The sequence below is a fragment of the Oryctolagus cuniculus genome, chromosome 5, assembly GCF_964237555.1.
Source record: "Oryctolagus cuniculus chromosome 5, mOryCun1.1, whole genome shotgun sequence".
NCBI lineage: Eukaryota > Metazoa > Chordata > Mammalia > Lagomorpha > Leporidae > Oryctolagus > Oryctolagus cuniculus.
Window position 1 is genome coordinate 164,673,986 of NC_091436.1, and position 15,119 is coordinate 164,689,104.

At 56.4% G+C, this 15,119-nt stretch overlaps 1 protein-coding gene across 8 annotated transcripts in view; it reads right to left on the reverse strand.

Moving 5' to 3' along the window:
- Window positions 1–6,176: 6,176 nt before the first annotated feature.
- The window catches only part of FARS2 (phenylalanyl-tRNA synthetase 2, mitochondrial), a 496,231-nt gene continuing 487,288 nt past the window's right edge, over window positions 6,177–15,119 (reverse strand). For all 8 annotated transcript variants that reach the window (XM_070074462.1, XM_051855889.2, XM_051855890.2 and 5 more), the window contains one exon: window positions 6,177–6,459. In XM_070074462.1, the coding sequence (XP_069930563.1) occupies window positions 6,321–6,459 (139 nt within the window). In that variant the 3' untranslated portion in view covers window positions 6,177–6,320. The remainder of the gene's footprint in view (window positions 6,460–15,119) is intronic.

Consider the following 15,119-nt stretch of genomic DNA (forward strand, 5'->3'; position numbering starts at 1 on the left):
CCCCAGCGGGCGGCCTGTTCTGGGGCAAGCAGAAGGCGGAGAGCGCCGATGCGTCCCTAAGCTCTGAGAGCCGCACTTCCTCTGCTCACTGCTCTGGCTCTGTCTCCCTGGCCTTGGGTGCCGGGGTCACGGGCTGGCAGCACGTACGGTCTCCGCCTGGACGGGCCTCTCCTTAGCGGAGTTCGCCTCAGTTCGAGCTCACGGACTGAGAGCCCTCTGAGCCCTGACGGTGTGTGCTGGGCCCCCAGGCCTATCTGCTGGCTCTCAGTTTCTGCTTTCCGACTGGCCGGGATGCCCCAGTGCACTGGGCCACCCGAAGGGGCAGTGTCTCCCGGGGTTGTTGGACTCGAAGGTCAGCCCTGGCCGAAGCAGGGCCTGGTCTCCCAGGTGTGGTTGCCCCCAGGTGGGTGCAGGGGAGCATTCTGGGATGCGCCCCTCTTCCCAGAGTCCTACAGAGAAGCAGGGGAGCAGTCCCTCTATCCTGTGTGGGGAGGGGGCTGTCGAGACAAAGCACCCCCACTGGGGGCCCAGAGCATGGAAGTGTATTGTCTCCCAGTTCTGGAAGCCTCAAGTCCAAGGTCGAGGCGTCAGCAGCGCCTCTGCTCTCAGGGAATCGTCCCTGGCCTCTCCCAGCGGCTCCTTGGCTGACGGCTGCTCCTCTCATCACATGGCCTTTCCTGGTGTCTCTGTCTTTGTATGGTGTCTTCTTACAGGGACACCGACACCTGTGATCTTGCACTAGGGCCCGCTCTACCCTAGCATGGCCTCATCTTAATTAGAACAGCAGGGCCCCCGACTCCAAACTTGGTCACACCCGAGCGTGGGGAGGGGGGTGTTCAGCATCTCTCCTTAGGGGAGGTCTCAAACTCCTAACTGGGGCTCTCATGGGTCTGAGAGGCAAATTTTCATTTTTTGTTATTTTTTAAAATGCTTAAGCATTTGGATTTATGAAAAGCAGAAAAGCAAGGCACAGAGTGCGAAGAGGGGAAGAGAGGGACAGAGACAGAGACAAGAGATCTTCCATCTGCTGGTTCATTCTCCAGATGCCAGCAACAGCCAGGGGTGGACCAGGCCAAAGCCAGGAGCCAGGAACTCCATCCACAGGGGTGTCAGGGACCCAAGCACTTGGGCCATCTCTGCTGCCTTGCCAGGATATGCCTTAGCAGGAAGTTGGATTGGAAGTGGAGGCGGGACTTGAACCCAGGCACTCCCGTAAGGAATGCAGGCATCCCCAAGCAATGGCTTAACCCTCAGCACCACAATGCCTGCACCTGAGTGGTGAGGAATGCTTCTACCTTCCTGCGCAGTCCGCTGGCCAGGCCTTCCTGGGGAGCAGTTCTACCTCACACGTTCCCGAGGGCACGCGTCACTCTGGCTGTGGCCGTCGGAATGCAGATCCCGATACAGCAGGTCTGGGGAGGCTCTGCATCTCTGGTGAACTCCCCGGCGGTGCCCGTGCGGCTGGTCAGCAAGCCACAGCTTGAAGAGCAAGGAGCCAGTCTCCAAGGCTTCTCCTGCCCCGGGAGAAGCAGGAGGCTGCAAAGGTAACGAGCTAGGGAAGACGCGCGTAGGGGCCCCAGTTCAGTCACCGAAACACGGCATCCTCTTACAAGTGGAAGTCGGCTCTGCTCCAAGGCCTGGTGCCGGGCACTGCTGCCCGACTTCTCCATGTCGCTTCCCTGGGAGCAGGGGAGGGCAGGCTGCCTGCTACCCCAGGAGCCCTGCCACTTCTGCCTGGCTCCACGCTGGCCCAGTTCCATCCACCTCTATGCTTTATACCTCTTGGGAAGACACCTTTGGAATGGGACTGTGTTGGGTCCTCCGGTGAAATGGTGAAATGCACACCTGATTTTTTTTTTCTAATGAGTCTTCATTGAGATGTAATTCAGCTGTTAAGGACTGCACCCTTTCCAAGTGTGCAGTTCAGTGGTTTGCAGTGGATTCACACAGGGCAGGAAGCATCGGCACCGATTCCAGGCCTTCTCCCAGCACAGGCTGTTAACAAAGTACAGATTTGCCAGAGTATTTGCTGAACGTGAAGAGTGCTCCAGGCCTCCGAGTGTCACAAGTTTTGTTAGCATCATTTTACAAGCGGGGAAACCGAGTCACGGAGGTTCAGGCATGCCTCCAGGTCACTGAGCCATGGTCCACACCTGCCACCAGGGCATGGGTTCTTCCCAGCTGTGGGCGGTTGGCTCTGTTCAGCCCTGTTCCAGGGGAGGTGGGAGGGTCTCAGGGCGGAGTCAGACCTGGGTTCAAGAGCAGGTGCTGTTTGCTCTCCCAACCCAAGCCTGAGCGTGGGAGGGAGAGGGGTATGGTATGCTCCGCCCCCAGGTGGGACGGGGTCTTCTGTGGTGCCAGGGGTTCCCCGGCAGCTGCCTGGGCTTCGCTGCGTGGTGACTTCCAGCCGCGTGGGGTATGGGGGTGGCACGGCTTTGTGACAAGCTCCCGCCCCCTCCTGCCACACACACACACACACACACACACACACACTCACAACACTCGTGTCCACTCTGCAAAAGGACTTTGGGGCTTCTCAAAGAAGCAGCCCTCGGGCTCCGCTCTTCCTCTTCTCTGTGCCTGGAGCTCCCAGGCCCGGCCTCAGGATTCTGCCCCGCTGCCTGGGGCTGGGGTGGGAGGTGGGGAGGGGGGAGGCACTGAGAAAGTCGGCACTGGGGCCGGCAGGGTGCCAGTCTCTCCGCCTGTGTCCTTTGCATGCCCCGGCTTGCACGCAGACCCCTCCGGCTCCAGGCTGAGGCCTTGTCACGTGGCCGACTCACTCCCAAGGGGCAGCTGCTCCACGCACTGCAGGGTGACCTTGTCCTGCGGGCCCTTTCAGGCCCCCTTCTTCGTGCCTCTCTTCTGGGAGCCGGGCTCCTGCGCCCGAGAGCAGCTTCCTGGGTGCTGGGGCTGGCGCGCTCACCGGGCAGTGGGGCATAGCTCTGTCGCCGCTGTGTGTACTTTACAGGCATGGATCCAGCCGTAGGCTGATGAGTTCAGACAAACGCATTCATCCGTGGAACCCACACTCCCCTCCAGACACGGAACAGGCCCAGCACCTAAAAGCTCCCCCGTGCCCCTTCGCACCCCTTCCCGGCTCAGGCCCCTCTGAGCGGCTCTCTGCACTGCAGGTCGGTTTTGTCTCTGCTGTAGCTTCATAAATGCACTCACCTGATGACCCATCATGCTGAGGATCTTCCCATCCCCTCGCTCACTGACAAATCTTTCCTGTGAAGGGCTGGCTCCAGTCTGCTCAGTTTTCCAAAATGTTTTTTTTTTTTTTTTTAATGATTGGGTTGTAGGAATTCTTTGCATGCCCTGGCTGTGAGCCTTCTGTCAAATGTGTGTGTTACAAACATTTTTCCTAATCTAGAGTTGCCTATTCATTTTCTTAAGCACATGTTTCAAAAAGCAGAAGTTTTAAATCTTGAAAAAGTCAAATCTATCATTTTTTTCTTAATGTTTTCTGTGTCCTCTCTAAGACACTTTTGCCTACCCAAGGTTGCAAAAACAGTCCCTTATGTTTTGTCCTTTAAGCTTTAGAACACGCTTTTGGTTTTTCTTTTAGGGTAGGTTCCAAGTTGGATTGATTTTGTGCAAAGTCAGGGTCAAGCTTCTTTTCTTTCTTTTTTAAGATTTATTTTATTTATTTGAAAGGTAGAGTTAACAGAGAGGGAGGGACAGCGAGATAGAGGGAGAGAGAGAGATATCTTCCATCTGCTGGTTCACTCCCCAAATAGATGATATGGTCAGGGGTGGGCCAGACCAAAGCCAGGAGCCAGGAGCTTCCTCTGGGTCTCCCATGTGGGTGGGAGGGGCCCAAGCACTAGGGCCATCTTCTGCTGTTTTCCCAGATGCATTAGCAGGGAGCTGGACGAGAAGTGGGGCGGCCTGGACTCCAATCAGTGCCCACAGGGGATGCTAGTGCTGCAGGTAGCACCTTAACTCACTGTGCCACAGTGCTGGCCCCTGGCAAATCTCCTGGACCTGAGCCATACCCCAGGCCCCAGGCCAGGGCCTGGATAAGCACAGTATCTGACAAGTCTTTGCCCAGGCTGTGGGCTGTGGGGTGGTGTCATGGTTTTTGCACTGTGCCCAGGAGCCAGTTAGGCAATATTATTGAACACCTAACTGGTCACCCAGGTGGGGTGTGTGTGTGTGTGTGTGTGTGGCCAGAAGTGGTCTGCTGCCCAACACCACTGAAGAACCAGTGGCCGGTCACGCCGTCTGTGCCCATCCTGATCTGCCCCACCCAGGAATGATGCCCAGTGGGCCCCAGGACCTTGGACAGGGATTTGTCTCCAGGAGTGGGTGTGGGGCTTAGAGTACGGCTTCCCTAATTCCCTCCAACACTCAAGAGAAAAGTCTGAATTAATGACACAGCGAGAAGCCATTAAAGCCATTCCTTGCCTTTGGAGGCAGCTGGCCGCCCCCAGGGCAGCTCGCTGATAATGGCCACCCCTCATCAAATATTTATCCCAGCACTCACAGCGCTCCATCAGCCTCCAGCCGCAGGCCGGGGGCAGCGTCTGATTACTGAAACCGGTCATGAAGGAAGCAGGCAGGCTACAAAGTGCCGAGCTGGACAGGGGCGGACATGAAAGCCCAGCGTCCTTCCTTGAAGGTAGACTTCTGGAGCGGTGGCCTCCTGCCGGTGGGGAGCTGGAGGGGCCCCCCAGACTCTAGAGGAGCTCCTTATCCTTTCTTTCCTCTCCAGTGGGGCGGAAGGTGGCTGAGCCCAAGCCCTGGGGTCTGGGGCCGGAGGCCTGACTCCACGCCTGGTGTTTGGGAAGAGCAGGTGGACAACCCGCGCCGGCCCAGAGACGTAACACCCTGCACCTCGGAGGGGAGCCCTGGCATTTCATTAGCGCCCGCTTTGAAGCCTGCCCTTTGCAAAATAAAGGAGAAGGGTGGACGCCGCCGATTCCAAAGGCTTTCTGTGCAGGCGTCTGTCAGAGATGTCGGGGTGGGGTGGGGGCAGGGCTCAGCACCAGACCGCTGCAATGAAGCAAATACAGCAATGAAGTGCGTCGCACAGGTCCCTGGTTTCCCAGTGCACAGAAAAGTTACGTTTAGCAGGGGCTGAGCCTCCTCCTGCAGTGCCGGTATCCCACATGGGCACCGGCTCATGTAACAGCCGTTCCTCTTCTGATCCAGCTCTCTGCTATGGCCTGGGAGAGCAGTGGAAAACAGACCAAGTGTTTGGGCCCCTGCACCTGCATGGGAGACCCGGAGGAAGTTCCTGGCTCCTAACTTTGGATTGGCTCGGCTCCAGCCGTTGCGGCCATTTGGGGAGTGAACCAGCAGATGGAAGACCTCTCTCTCTCCTCTCTCTCTGTCTCTACCTCTCTCTGTAACTCCACCTCTCAAATAAATAAAAAAATCTTTTTAAAAAAGTGATGTTGACACCACACTGTAGTCTATTGTGAGAGATAGTGTTACATCTAAAACCAATGCACTTGCCTTAATTAAAATAGAGTTTGGGGCAGGTATTGAGTCAAGCAGTTAAGACACACACATTCCATACGGGAGTACTTGGGTTCAACGTCTGGCTCCGGCTTCCTGCAAATGCAGACCCTGAGAGGCAGCACCGAAGGCTCAGGTGGCTGGATTCCTCCGGCCCTGGGAGAGATCTGCGCTGTTTCCAGCTTCCGGCCCCGGCCTGGCCCAGTTCCGGCTGTTGCAGGCATCTGGGGTATGAACCGGTACATGGGACTCTTGACCAGTCTCTCTGCCTCTAAGACGAATTAATTAATAAAAAGGAAAAGAAAACCTTTATCGCTCACACTGCTAATGAGCACCCCAGCTCCTGGGAAGAATGGCGCTGATGGCGGTGCTTGGCGCTGGGCTGCCACGAGCCGTCAGCCTGTGGAAACGCGGTGTCTGCGAGGCACAGTGGATACAGCGCGATGCAGGTGTGACACGGCGAGGTGCGCCTGTGTCACGTCTGTGCAGGGGCAGCTTCTGACGCCCCGCTGTGTGGCTCCACTCATGACACGGGGGAAGAAGGGCCCATCAGGCAGGAAGTCGTGCCTGGTGCTCAGTGGGACCTGGGGACCAATTAGCCACTTTGAATGCCAAGGGGCAACGTGTTTGCAGAAGGAGCGAGCCAGAACTTGGAGATGACTGCTCTCCCCGCCCCCTCGCCCCAAACAAAAGACAGAAGCCACGTCAACAGGTTCCCAGGGGTGAGCCTTCATTTTCTCCACGACCTAAAACTGACCCCATTTATCCAGAGACCACGCACGTCGCAGCTCGTGAACGGCGCCCTCTTCCGCGCGCAGCGCATGCCGGGCCCGGAGCCGGGGTGAGCAGCGGCGTCAGAAGCGGCCCTCCACGCCCAGCAGCCGAACCGCCGCCTCCTGCACGGCCTGGTGCACGTGCCTGACCTCCTTCTGGGACAGGGTCCGCTCCATGTGGCGGTACGTGATGCGGTAGCAGTGGCTGGTCCTGTGTGTCCTGCAGGGGAAGAGAAGGCAAGAGAGTGAGGCGCACGCCTGCCCCTTGCTCGGACCGAGCTGCTCAGCTGTGGCGGACAGCCGAGGAGGATCCTGGCCTGACGTCACAGAGACACCACTTCCTGCCAGTGACCCTCATCTCGTCAATGCACCATGGGGAGGAGGTCCATTAGGGAAGCATCAGAGTGAGTGTCTAGGATTGTGGGGTGTCCCTGGACCGGAGATTCCAAAGTCCCCTGAGAGGAGCTGGCACTATGGCACCGCAGGTTAAAGCCACAGCCTGCAGCGTCAGCATCCCATATGGTTCGTGTCCTGGCTGCTCCACTTCCAATCCAGCTCTCTGCTAATGGTCTGGAAAAGCAACAGCCCGAGTACTTGGGCCCCTGCTACCCATGTGGGAGACCTGGAGGTAGCTCCTGGCTCCTGGCTTTAGTCTGGTCCAGCCCTGACCATGGCGTGCATTTGGGAAGTGAACAGGTGGACGATCTTTCTCTCTCTCTCTGGAACTCTGATTTTCAAATAAATAAATAAATCTTAAAAAAAAAAAAAAGTTCCCTGAGAAGGGAGATTTTGAGAGACTGGGTTTCCAGGGCTCAGCCCTGTGGATTCTGATGCAGCGGCCAGGAAGTGGGACCCGGGCATTGGCGCTCTCCCAGGCTCTCCATGCGACTCTGAGAAGTGCACACGGTCAGGAGCCAGCAGCAGTGCTGGCAGGCGCCCGCCTCCTGCACGTCCCGGGGAACAACCGTCTGTCATGGCAGGGCCGGGGAGAGGCTGAGGGCGTCACTCTGCTCACTGCTGGAAGCACGCGGACAACCGTGCCACACACCGTGTGCCGTGCACACGAGGGCTCCAGCCTCGCTTCACCGCATGCACAGCCAAGGAAGGCTGGGGGTGTGGGGCTGGAATCTGGCCAAGTCCATCTCTTGGCTCACGAACCGGCAGACCCGAGCCCGTCCCCAGCTGTGTGGCCATGCTCTGACGCTGTCCCTCTGCAGGCGCCTGCACTTCTCAGCTGTGCACTGAGGGGCCTGTCCAGCTCCAGAGCCCAGCAGGTCCTCTTCCCCAGCTCGCAGCCACCGCAGGGCCAGCCTGCGCCCTCCCCCGCCCCCAGTGAAGAAGCCCACGCAAGCCAAGCAGATCCCAGGTGGGGGCCCCAGCGGGGTGAGGCCCCCAGCTCAGCCCAACCAGGGAGAGGCCCAGTGTGGGCTGGCGGCTGAGGCAGGGCCAGGGGCCACGCCCCCACATCTTTGCCAACTGGTGTCCTGGGCCTTGGAGTCCATGGGCCTCCTGGTCCTTCCAGGGTTTCTCTTCCTGGAGTTCTCTGTCCTGCCCCCACCTCTGTGTCATGCCAGACGCTGGCTGGGCAGACTGTGCCTGGGAAGTGAGGAGTCGGCTGTGGTCCTGGCCGCCTGCACCTTCTCCTCCAATGTCTCCAGCCCCCGCTCGCTGCCCAGCCAGCCTGGTCCTCTCAGTCCTGCTTCCCCTGCCTCCTTCAGAAAGGAGCGGCTCCCTGCACCTAGGGTGCTGTGCCTTGCAGGGTTCTCTGCACTGGAGCCAGGTACTGAGCCCCTGTTGAGGTTGAGCTCCAGGAAGACGTCATGGTCGAGGTGCTAACGAAACCGGGCGGGCTGACAGGACACGGCAAGGGGAGGGGGGCTGGCCGATAGCACTCGGAGGCCTGATCCACCTGTCCCTGGACATCAGCGGCCTGTTCCAGATGCAGGGGGACAACAAACCTCCAGCCAGCCCAGCTCAGGTTGGACCCGGACGGCAGGGAGAGACACAGCTGCCCTCAGTGCCCCAAGGCCTCCCACCGCCTGGGGAAGTCCTTTCTCCTTACTCTCGGCTCTGGCTGGGACTGCCCCAGGTGCCACACCCACCTAAGCCCTCAGACCCAAACTACCAGTGAGACAGGAAGACCCCAGCTCTGTGGGAGCTGACAGACTTCACCTGTGACCTCTCATACCTCCGACCTCCTCCTGCCTCTAGGGGATAGTGAGGTCTGCAAACCACAGAGAAGGAGAACTTTCTCCCTTGCTCCCTCCACTCCCTACCCTTCCTTCCCCTCCTCTCTCCTCTTTCTTCCATCTTTCCTCTCTGTGTGTGGGTATCTTTCTTTGAAAGGCAGAAGGGCTGGCATTGTAGCATAGCCGGTAAAGCTACAGCCTGCAGTGCCAGCATCCCATATGGGTGCCGGTTCGAGTCCTGGCTGCTCCACTTCTGATCCAGCTCCTTGCTAATGGCCTGGGAAAGCAGTGGAGGATGGCCCAGATGCTCGGGCCCCTGCCACCCATGTGGGAGAGACCTGGACAAAGCTCCTGGCTTTAGTCTGGCCCAGCCTTGGACAATGCAATGCTTGCATGGGTGTAGCTGGGTTCAGGACAGAGGGGAGCCAGAGAGGCACGAGATGAAGGAGGGGATTAACACCAAGGCTCTGCCTACGAGAACTGGGGCACGGTGAGGCGGATGGGAGCTGCAGCTGCCGTTCCAGGGGCCTGGCTACGTTCCCTACTCCGCTCCTGCCTCTCTGTGAGATCTCAGCCCTTGCGTCCTGGAGACGTCAGCTGTGCAGGGAGGCGAGTGGTCATATTTGCTCCCTGGGATGTCCAAGGACTGAGTGAGGGAAATGTGCAGGGGGCTGACACAGACAGGGGCTGGCTGTCCAGATTAGGGGTGCCTTATCCATGGGGGTGCGTTCCAAGACCTCGTGGATGCATGGAACCAGGGACGGTGCTGGGATTTAACGTACGTGGTTTTCCTATACATCCATACCTGTGATGAAGTTTCATTACAAATTGAGCACAGGAAAATATCACAGTAAGTATTAATAAAATAGGACAATGCTAACAACACACAATGCTAACAACGCTGCCTGCATCCCTGCTCACCCCTCTTGTGTTTTGGGGCCGCTATGGGGTAAAACATGGGTGACGTGAATGCAAGCCCTGTGATGCATGGGACAGCCCATCAGGGCGCTACTAAGGGATGCCAGGGCGAGAATCCAGGCAGTGGATCCCACGTGAACCAGCTGGACACAGATAGGCACCCTTCCTGCCCACACGGCCTGGGACAGGGCGGCGGGAGACTTCACCATGCGACTCAGAACACTGTGCCATTTAAAACTTACAAACTGCTTATCTTCGGGATTTTCAATTTAGTATCTTCAGACTGCGGCTGACCCTGGGTAACTGAAACTGCAGAAGGCAAAACCACGTGGCGGGGGGAGGAGGTGGGCCCTCTCTCTCATCTCCTCTTCCTCCCTCCCTGACTGGAGAGAGGGCTGGGGCATGGAGACCTGGGGGCCTTGCTTTTGGATCTCTCTGGCCTCCCTCCGTGGGCTTGGGATCTGATCTTGGCAAGAAGACGGGAGGAGCTGCCTTCCCAGGGAGGGTGGATGCACTGGTTGTGCTTGGCTGCAAAGGGAAGCGAGGACAATCAGGGAGGGTGATGAATTATTACTTGGCATCGGGTGCAACTTCAATAGGAAATGAAGTCAGCCATTTTTCCCCTTTGCCTTTCTGTGTGTGTGTGCATGCGTGCATGTGTGTGCGCCAAAAGGGAATATCTGAGAATGAAATTCCTTTTTTTAAAAAAGAGATTTATTTGACAAGAAGAGTGGCAGAGAGAGGAGAGAGGAGAGAGGAGAGAGGAGAGAGGAGAGAGGAGAGAGGCCATTCACTGGTTCACTCCTCAAATAGCCACAATGGGGTTGGGCCATGCTGAAGCCAGAAGCCTGGGACTCCATCTGAGTGGCAGAAGCCCAAGCACTTGGGCCATCTTCTACTGCTTTTCCAGGTGCATTAGCAGGGAGCTGGATTGGAGGTGGAGCAGCTGGGACTCGAACTGGGGCTCACATGGGATGCTGGCCTTGAGAATGAAATTCTGATCATGAGACTTGGTATCTGATACTGTGCATCGCTTTCTTAATGACCTGTCCTGGGCACCCTAAGCAACAAGGCACTGTGGCCTTGCTGCAAGGAAAGAGCACAGGCTGTAGCTGTCAGCTGAGAGAGAGAGAGAGAGAGAGAGAGAGAGAGAGAGAGAGAGAGAGACACACTCAGGAGAGACTCAGGCAATGCCCACGTGCAAGGAACGAGCCAGCTGGGCACACAGCCCCCTTCCGGAGCCTGCACAGGAGATGCATTCGTGACGTGAGTGACAGCAGCGCCAAAGAGGCGAGGGGGCTTCATGGGGGCAGAGTCCAGGCTGGCAGGGCCCACCAGTTTGGCTGCCCCTGGGCATGCTGGTGCTCAAGCCGTCGCACACAGCCTGGCCACCTTTCAGCTCCCTCCATCCACCCCTCTCTACTCTCTCCACAACCCGCCGCCTGTCTGGCGCTCCCCAGGGTCATTCTGAGCAGGCCTCCGCGTGGCTCACAGCCAGAGAGCATCCCAGCGGCTTCTTGTTGCGATTGCCACGGTTACGATTTCCTCCTGGGATGGGATTGCGGGAGGATTTCTGTTCCTTGGAGTCAGTCAGAAGAAACCAGAGCAGATGGTTCCTCTGACAGCTGCTGCCTTGGGGAAGACAGCTCCACCGCGGGCCCTGCTGGGAGAGGGCCAGGGCGGGAGAGACCGCCCAGCTCCGCCTCAGCTTCACGTCGCGGCAACTCGAGAGTTCCCGGGGGACACACATTTTGCAGGCAAGGAATGCTTTTTAGCATCAGACGCTTGCCAAGTCCTCGGGATGCTTCTAAGCACCCCAGGTTTTTCACTCCCACCGCTCCTGGTAACTTCGGGAACGTGTGAGGGAGTGTCTGCAGCCAAGCGTCTCAGGAGGAAGCAGTCCCAGCCCTCGCTTTTGGGTCCTCACATGCATGCATCCATGAAAATGACTGCCCGGGAGGCCGCCAACGGCATCGCCATGGAGAGGCACGGTGGGGTGGGGCCCAGCCTAGTGCGACCACTTCTCAGCTACAGGACCTGGGCTTGAGCTCTGGTCCAGGTTCTCATTCTAAGATGTAGACGATGAGCTGATGTGGTTTTTGACAGGATTAAGTACAAAAAAAAAATAGGTCACGTGTTTAGGGGTAGTTCAGGCTTATGGGTAACAACTGGTGTTATTGTTTACGTATTTGTGTGTGATGTATTATTTATGCTACTATTTATGTAACTGGTAACAACTGGCATTATTACTTACGTAGTTCAGGATTGTGGAGCCTGCACTCTGGCCACTGAGAGACCTGGATGATTTTATGGGACCGGCATTGTGGCACAGCGGGTTAAGCTGCTGCCTGCGATGCCAGCATCCCATATGGGCTCTGGTGCCACTCCTGGCTGCTTCACTTCTGACCCAGCTCCCTGCTAACGTGCCCGGGAAAGCAGCACAAAGAAAGTGGTCCAAGTGCTTGGGCCCCTGCCACCTACATGGGGGAACTGGATGCTGTTCCAGACTCCCGCCTTTGACCTGGCCCAGCCCTGGCTGTTGTGGCCATCGGGGAGTGAACCAGTGGATGGACGGGCTCTGTCTCTCTCTCTAAGTATGCCTTTAAATAAGCAAAATAATACAAACCTTTTTTTTTTTTTTTTTTAAGACCTGGATGACTTCAGATAAATGATCTAAGCTTCAATTTCCTCACTTGTGCAAACAGATCCCTGATACGCCCCATGCTGTGACACTGCTAAGTGACACAGGCCAGACACAGAAAGATGAACGCTGGTTGACTCTACCCAACGTAGTCAAATTCATGGACACAGAAAATAGAGAGGAGGCGTTCAGGGGCTGGGGGGGCGGGAGGCAGTGAGGAACTGTGCAATGGGTAGGGTTTCAAATTGAGAAAGTTCTAGAGCTGGATGCTGGTGATGGCTGCATAGCACTGTGAATGCGCTCAACGCAGCTGGCTGAAGTGGCACATTTTATATCATGTGTGTTTCATCACATTAAAAAGATCCAAGGAGGAGGGTCGGCCCAAATAACACAGCTGATTATCACTGGAAATCAATGTTGGGAATTCACATTATACTGAAACACAAGAACAAGACAATCAACAGGTCACAGGCACGCACACAGTGTGATGGCTTCTGTCTCCCTAACCCCGTTAGCTCAGCAACCATGACGCCCTGCATGGTCTCCTCCCACTCACAACGCTATGGCAGGGCTGGGCCATATCTGAAAATTCTGTTCAACCATTCTGTTTGTTTCCCAAACCATCCTCTTGCATTCTCCTAACATTTCTAAACCAACTGACGTCTCGTTTTGCACAGATTCCAAAGCTCTGTGCTTTTCGGTTGTGTGGAAAACTTGGAAAAGGTTTTATTTTTCTCTCCGGCTCAGTCTGCTGAGCTAAGTCTGCTTCTGTACCGTGACCAGGCAGCTTCCCAGCCACGCTGACACTTGGGTGGATGAGCTGGGATGCAAAACAGAAGATCTGCGGTAGGTGAAGTGCTACGTTTCCAACTCAATCCATGGATCAGCAATTATTTATTCTGTGCTGAGACAGACATTGTGGGAGATAACAGTGGGTTTATGAATTGCTTAATCAATACATGAATATGCATGAAGTGGCTGTTCTGTGCATGACACGGTGGCAGCATGAGACGAAGAAGGATCCCAAAGTAATGGAAATAAGGATTAGCCTAGATTACAATCTATTTGTGGGCTAAGACATAGGCATGAAGACAGCTCACAAGACAAAGTATTAGTGCCAACTGCTAAGTGAGTTGTCAGGGCCTGCAGACAACTCAGAGGACAGAAAGGGCTGGCAGCGGAGATGAGAGCCCATCAGAATTCTGAAGGACGTGTGGGACTCTGACAAGCGAAGGGCAAGAAGCACCTTTGAGCTGGCAAAGTGAAACAGCTGGTACTGCGGCAGGAGGCGCTCACCGTACTGCTTCCTCTTCCGTTTCAAAAGAGCTGCCGAGAGTGTGTGTTCCTCGTAGGAATGGCCCTGTGGGGACCGCTCCAGAGGAGGCACGATCTCCCGGGGGAGGGACAGGGTGGATGGAATCTCAGGACAAAGCTGGCTGCGGGCATGGCGTGTGCAGGAAGTGGCCAGCCCTTCCAGGAGTCAGGAGAAGGGTTGCACAGCCTGGTGTCCTATGGGGAGGAGGGGCCGTGAGTCTGACACTTGGGTAAGTGGTCACGAGGCGAGGCCATTTCTGCAAAGGGCGGGGGCGGAACAGTTAGCAGGCACAGACAAGTTCAAGGAGAGGCGCGTAGTTCAGAGTGGGCTGTCTGGGTGTACAGCAAGCAGGTTCAGATGCTGTGGGGGAGGAGGCTCAGAGGAGGGCCTTGCTTTTCTGGCTAAGAGGCCTCAGCAGGAATCCAAGGCAAAGCCAGTGGTCTAGGAGCAGGTCCCTGTAGGGGCCCTCAACAGGGTGGGGGCTCTTCACTGCCCAGAGGCTGCCCCGAACACTCAGTGCCCCCAGATGATCGAGGATCACTCAGACGTGCTGGTACCCTAGGCCACCACTCACTGTTAGCAGCTCCCATACGAGGGGTCTGCAAGACCCATCCCCTGCTCTACTTGTGCCTAAGCAGAATTACCCACGGTTGTGTTAACGCTCCCAGCTTTTCTCTCTGTAGTGATTAATTGATGAAATAAGTGAACTACTTCATGACCCAGTGTCAGTTAATATGGAGGAATTAGATATCAATAAGGAGAAATTTACATACTCTTCTATTGACACTGTCACTTTACTAATACTTCAGAGGAGGGACCCTCTGGGTCTGATTGCTAGTGCCATCCCTGACAAACAGCGAGTGAGAGGTACAGAACAGGATTTGGCTGGCAGGACAATTCTATTCTTAATGTGCTAGGCTGGAATACAGCAGTGATACCTTGACTATGAATTGATCATACAAGTCACATGTTTCACAGAGTCCTGGAGTCCATGAGAAGGGATCCTAAGGACCTGCTGGTCCATGCTGGAGCTCTCTCTGCAGAGCCTTGTGTTGGGAGACTTTGGGGGCAGCCCAGTCCAGGCAGAGGGTGCAGGCTGGGAGCGAGCTCCCCTTTCCACTGGACTGCTGCGTACGTGCTGTGCTTCTCTTCATCGGCCTTGGATTCACCCCGGTGCTCCTGCCCCATGGTAGCTCTCTCAAACCCCTCAGTTAACGATCAGTGACAAAACAGCACCACAGCCTTGGCTAGGGAGCGCCAGGACCACTGGGGGTGACAGAGGGAAGGGACTGCAGAGGCAGCACATGTCATGTGTAACACCAATGTCTCCAGGGTCATACATCTACCACCCACCCACCCATCCACCCACCCACCCATCCATCCTTCTATCCATCCACCCACCCACCCATCCATCCACCCACCCACCCATCCATCCACCCACCCATCCATCCATCTACCCACCCACCCACCTATCCACACACCCACCCCTCCCTCCATCCATCCATCCATCCATCCACCCATCCTTCCATCCATCCACCACACTACCCTCCTTCCTTCCTTCCTTCCATCCATCTACCCACCCACTCACCCATCCATCCATCCATCATCCATCCATCCACCCACCCATCCATCCATCCATCCACCACACTACCTTCCCTCCCTCCCTCCCTCCCTCCCCCCCTCCATCTGTCCATCCGTCCACCCACTCAACCACCCACCTACACACCCACCCATCCACCCACCCATCCACCCACCCAAGCACCCATCCACCCACCCATCCAATTCATTACTTAGTTCATTCAGCAAACACACTGAAG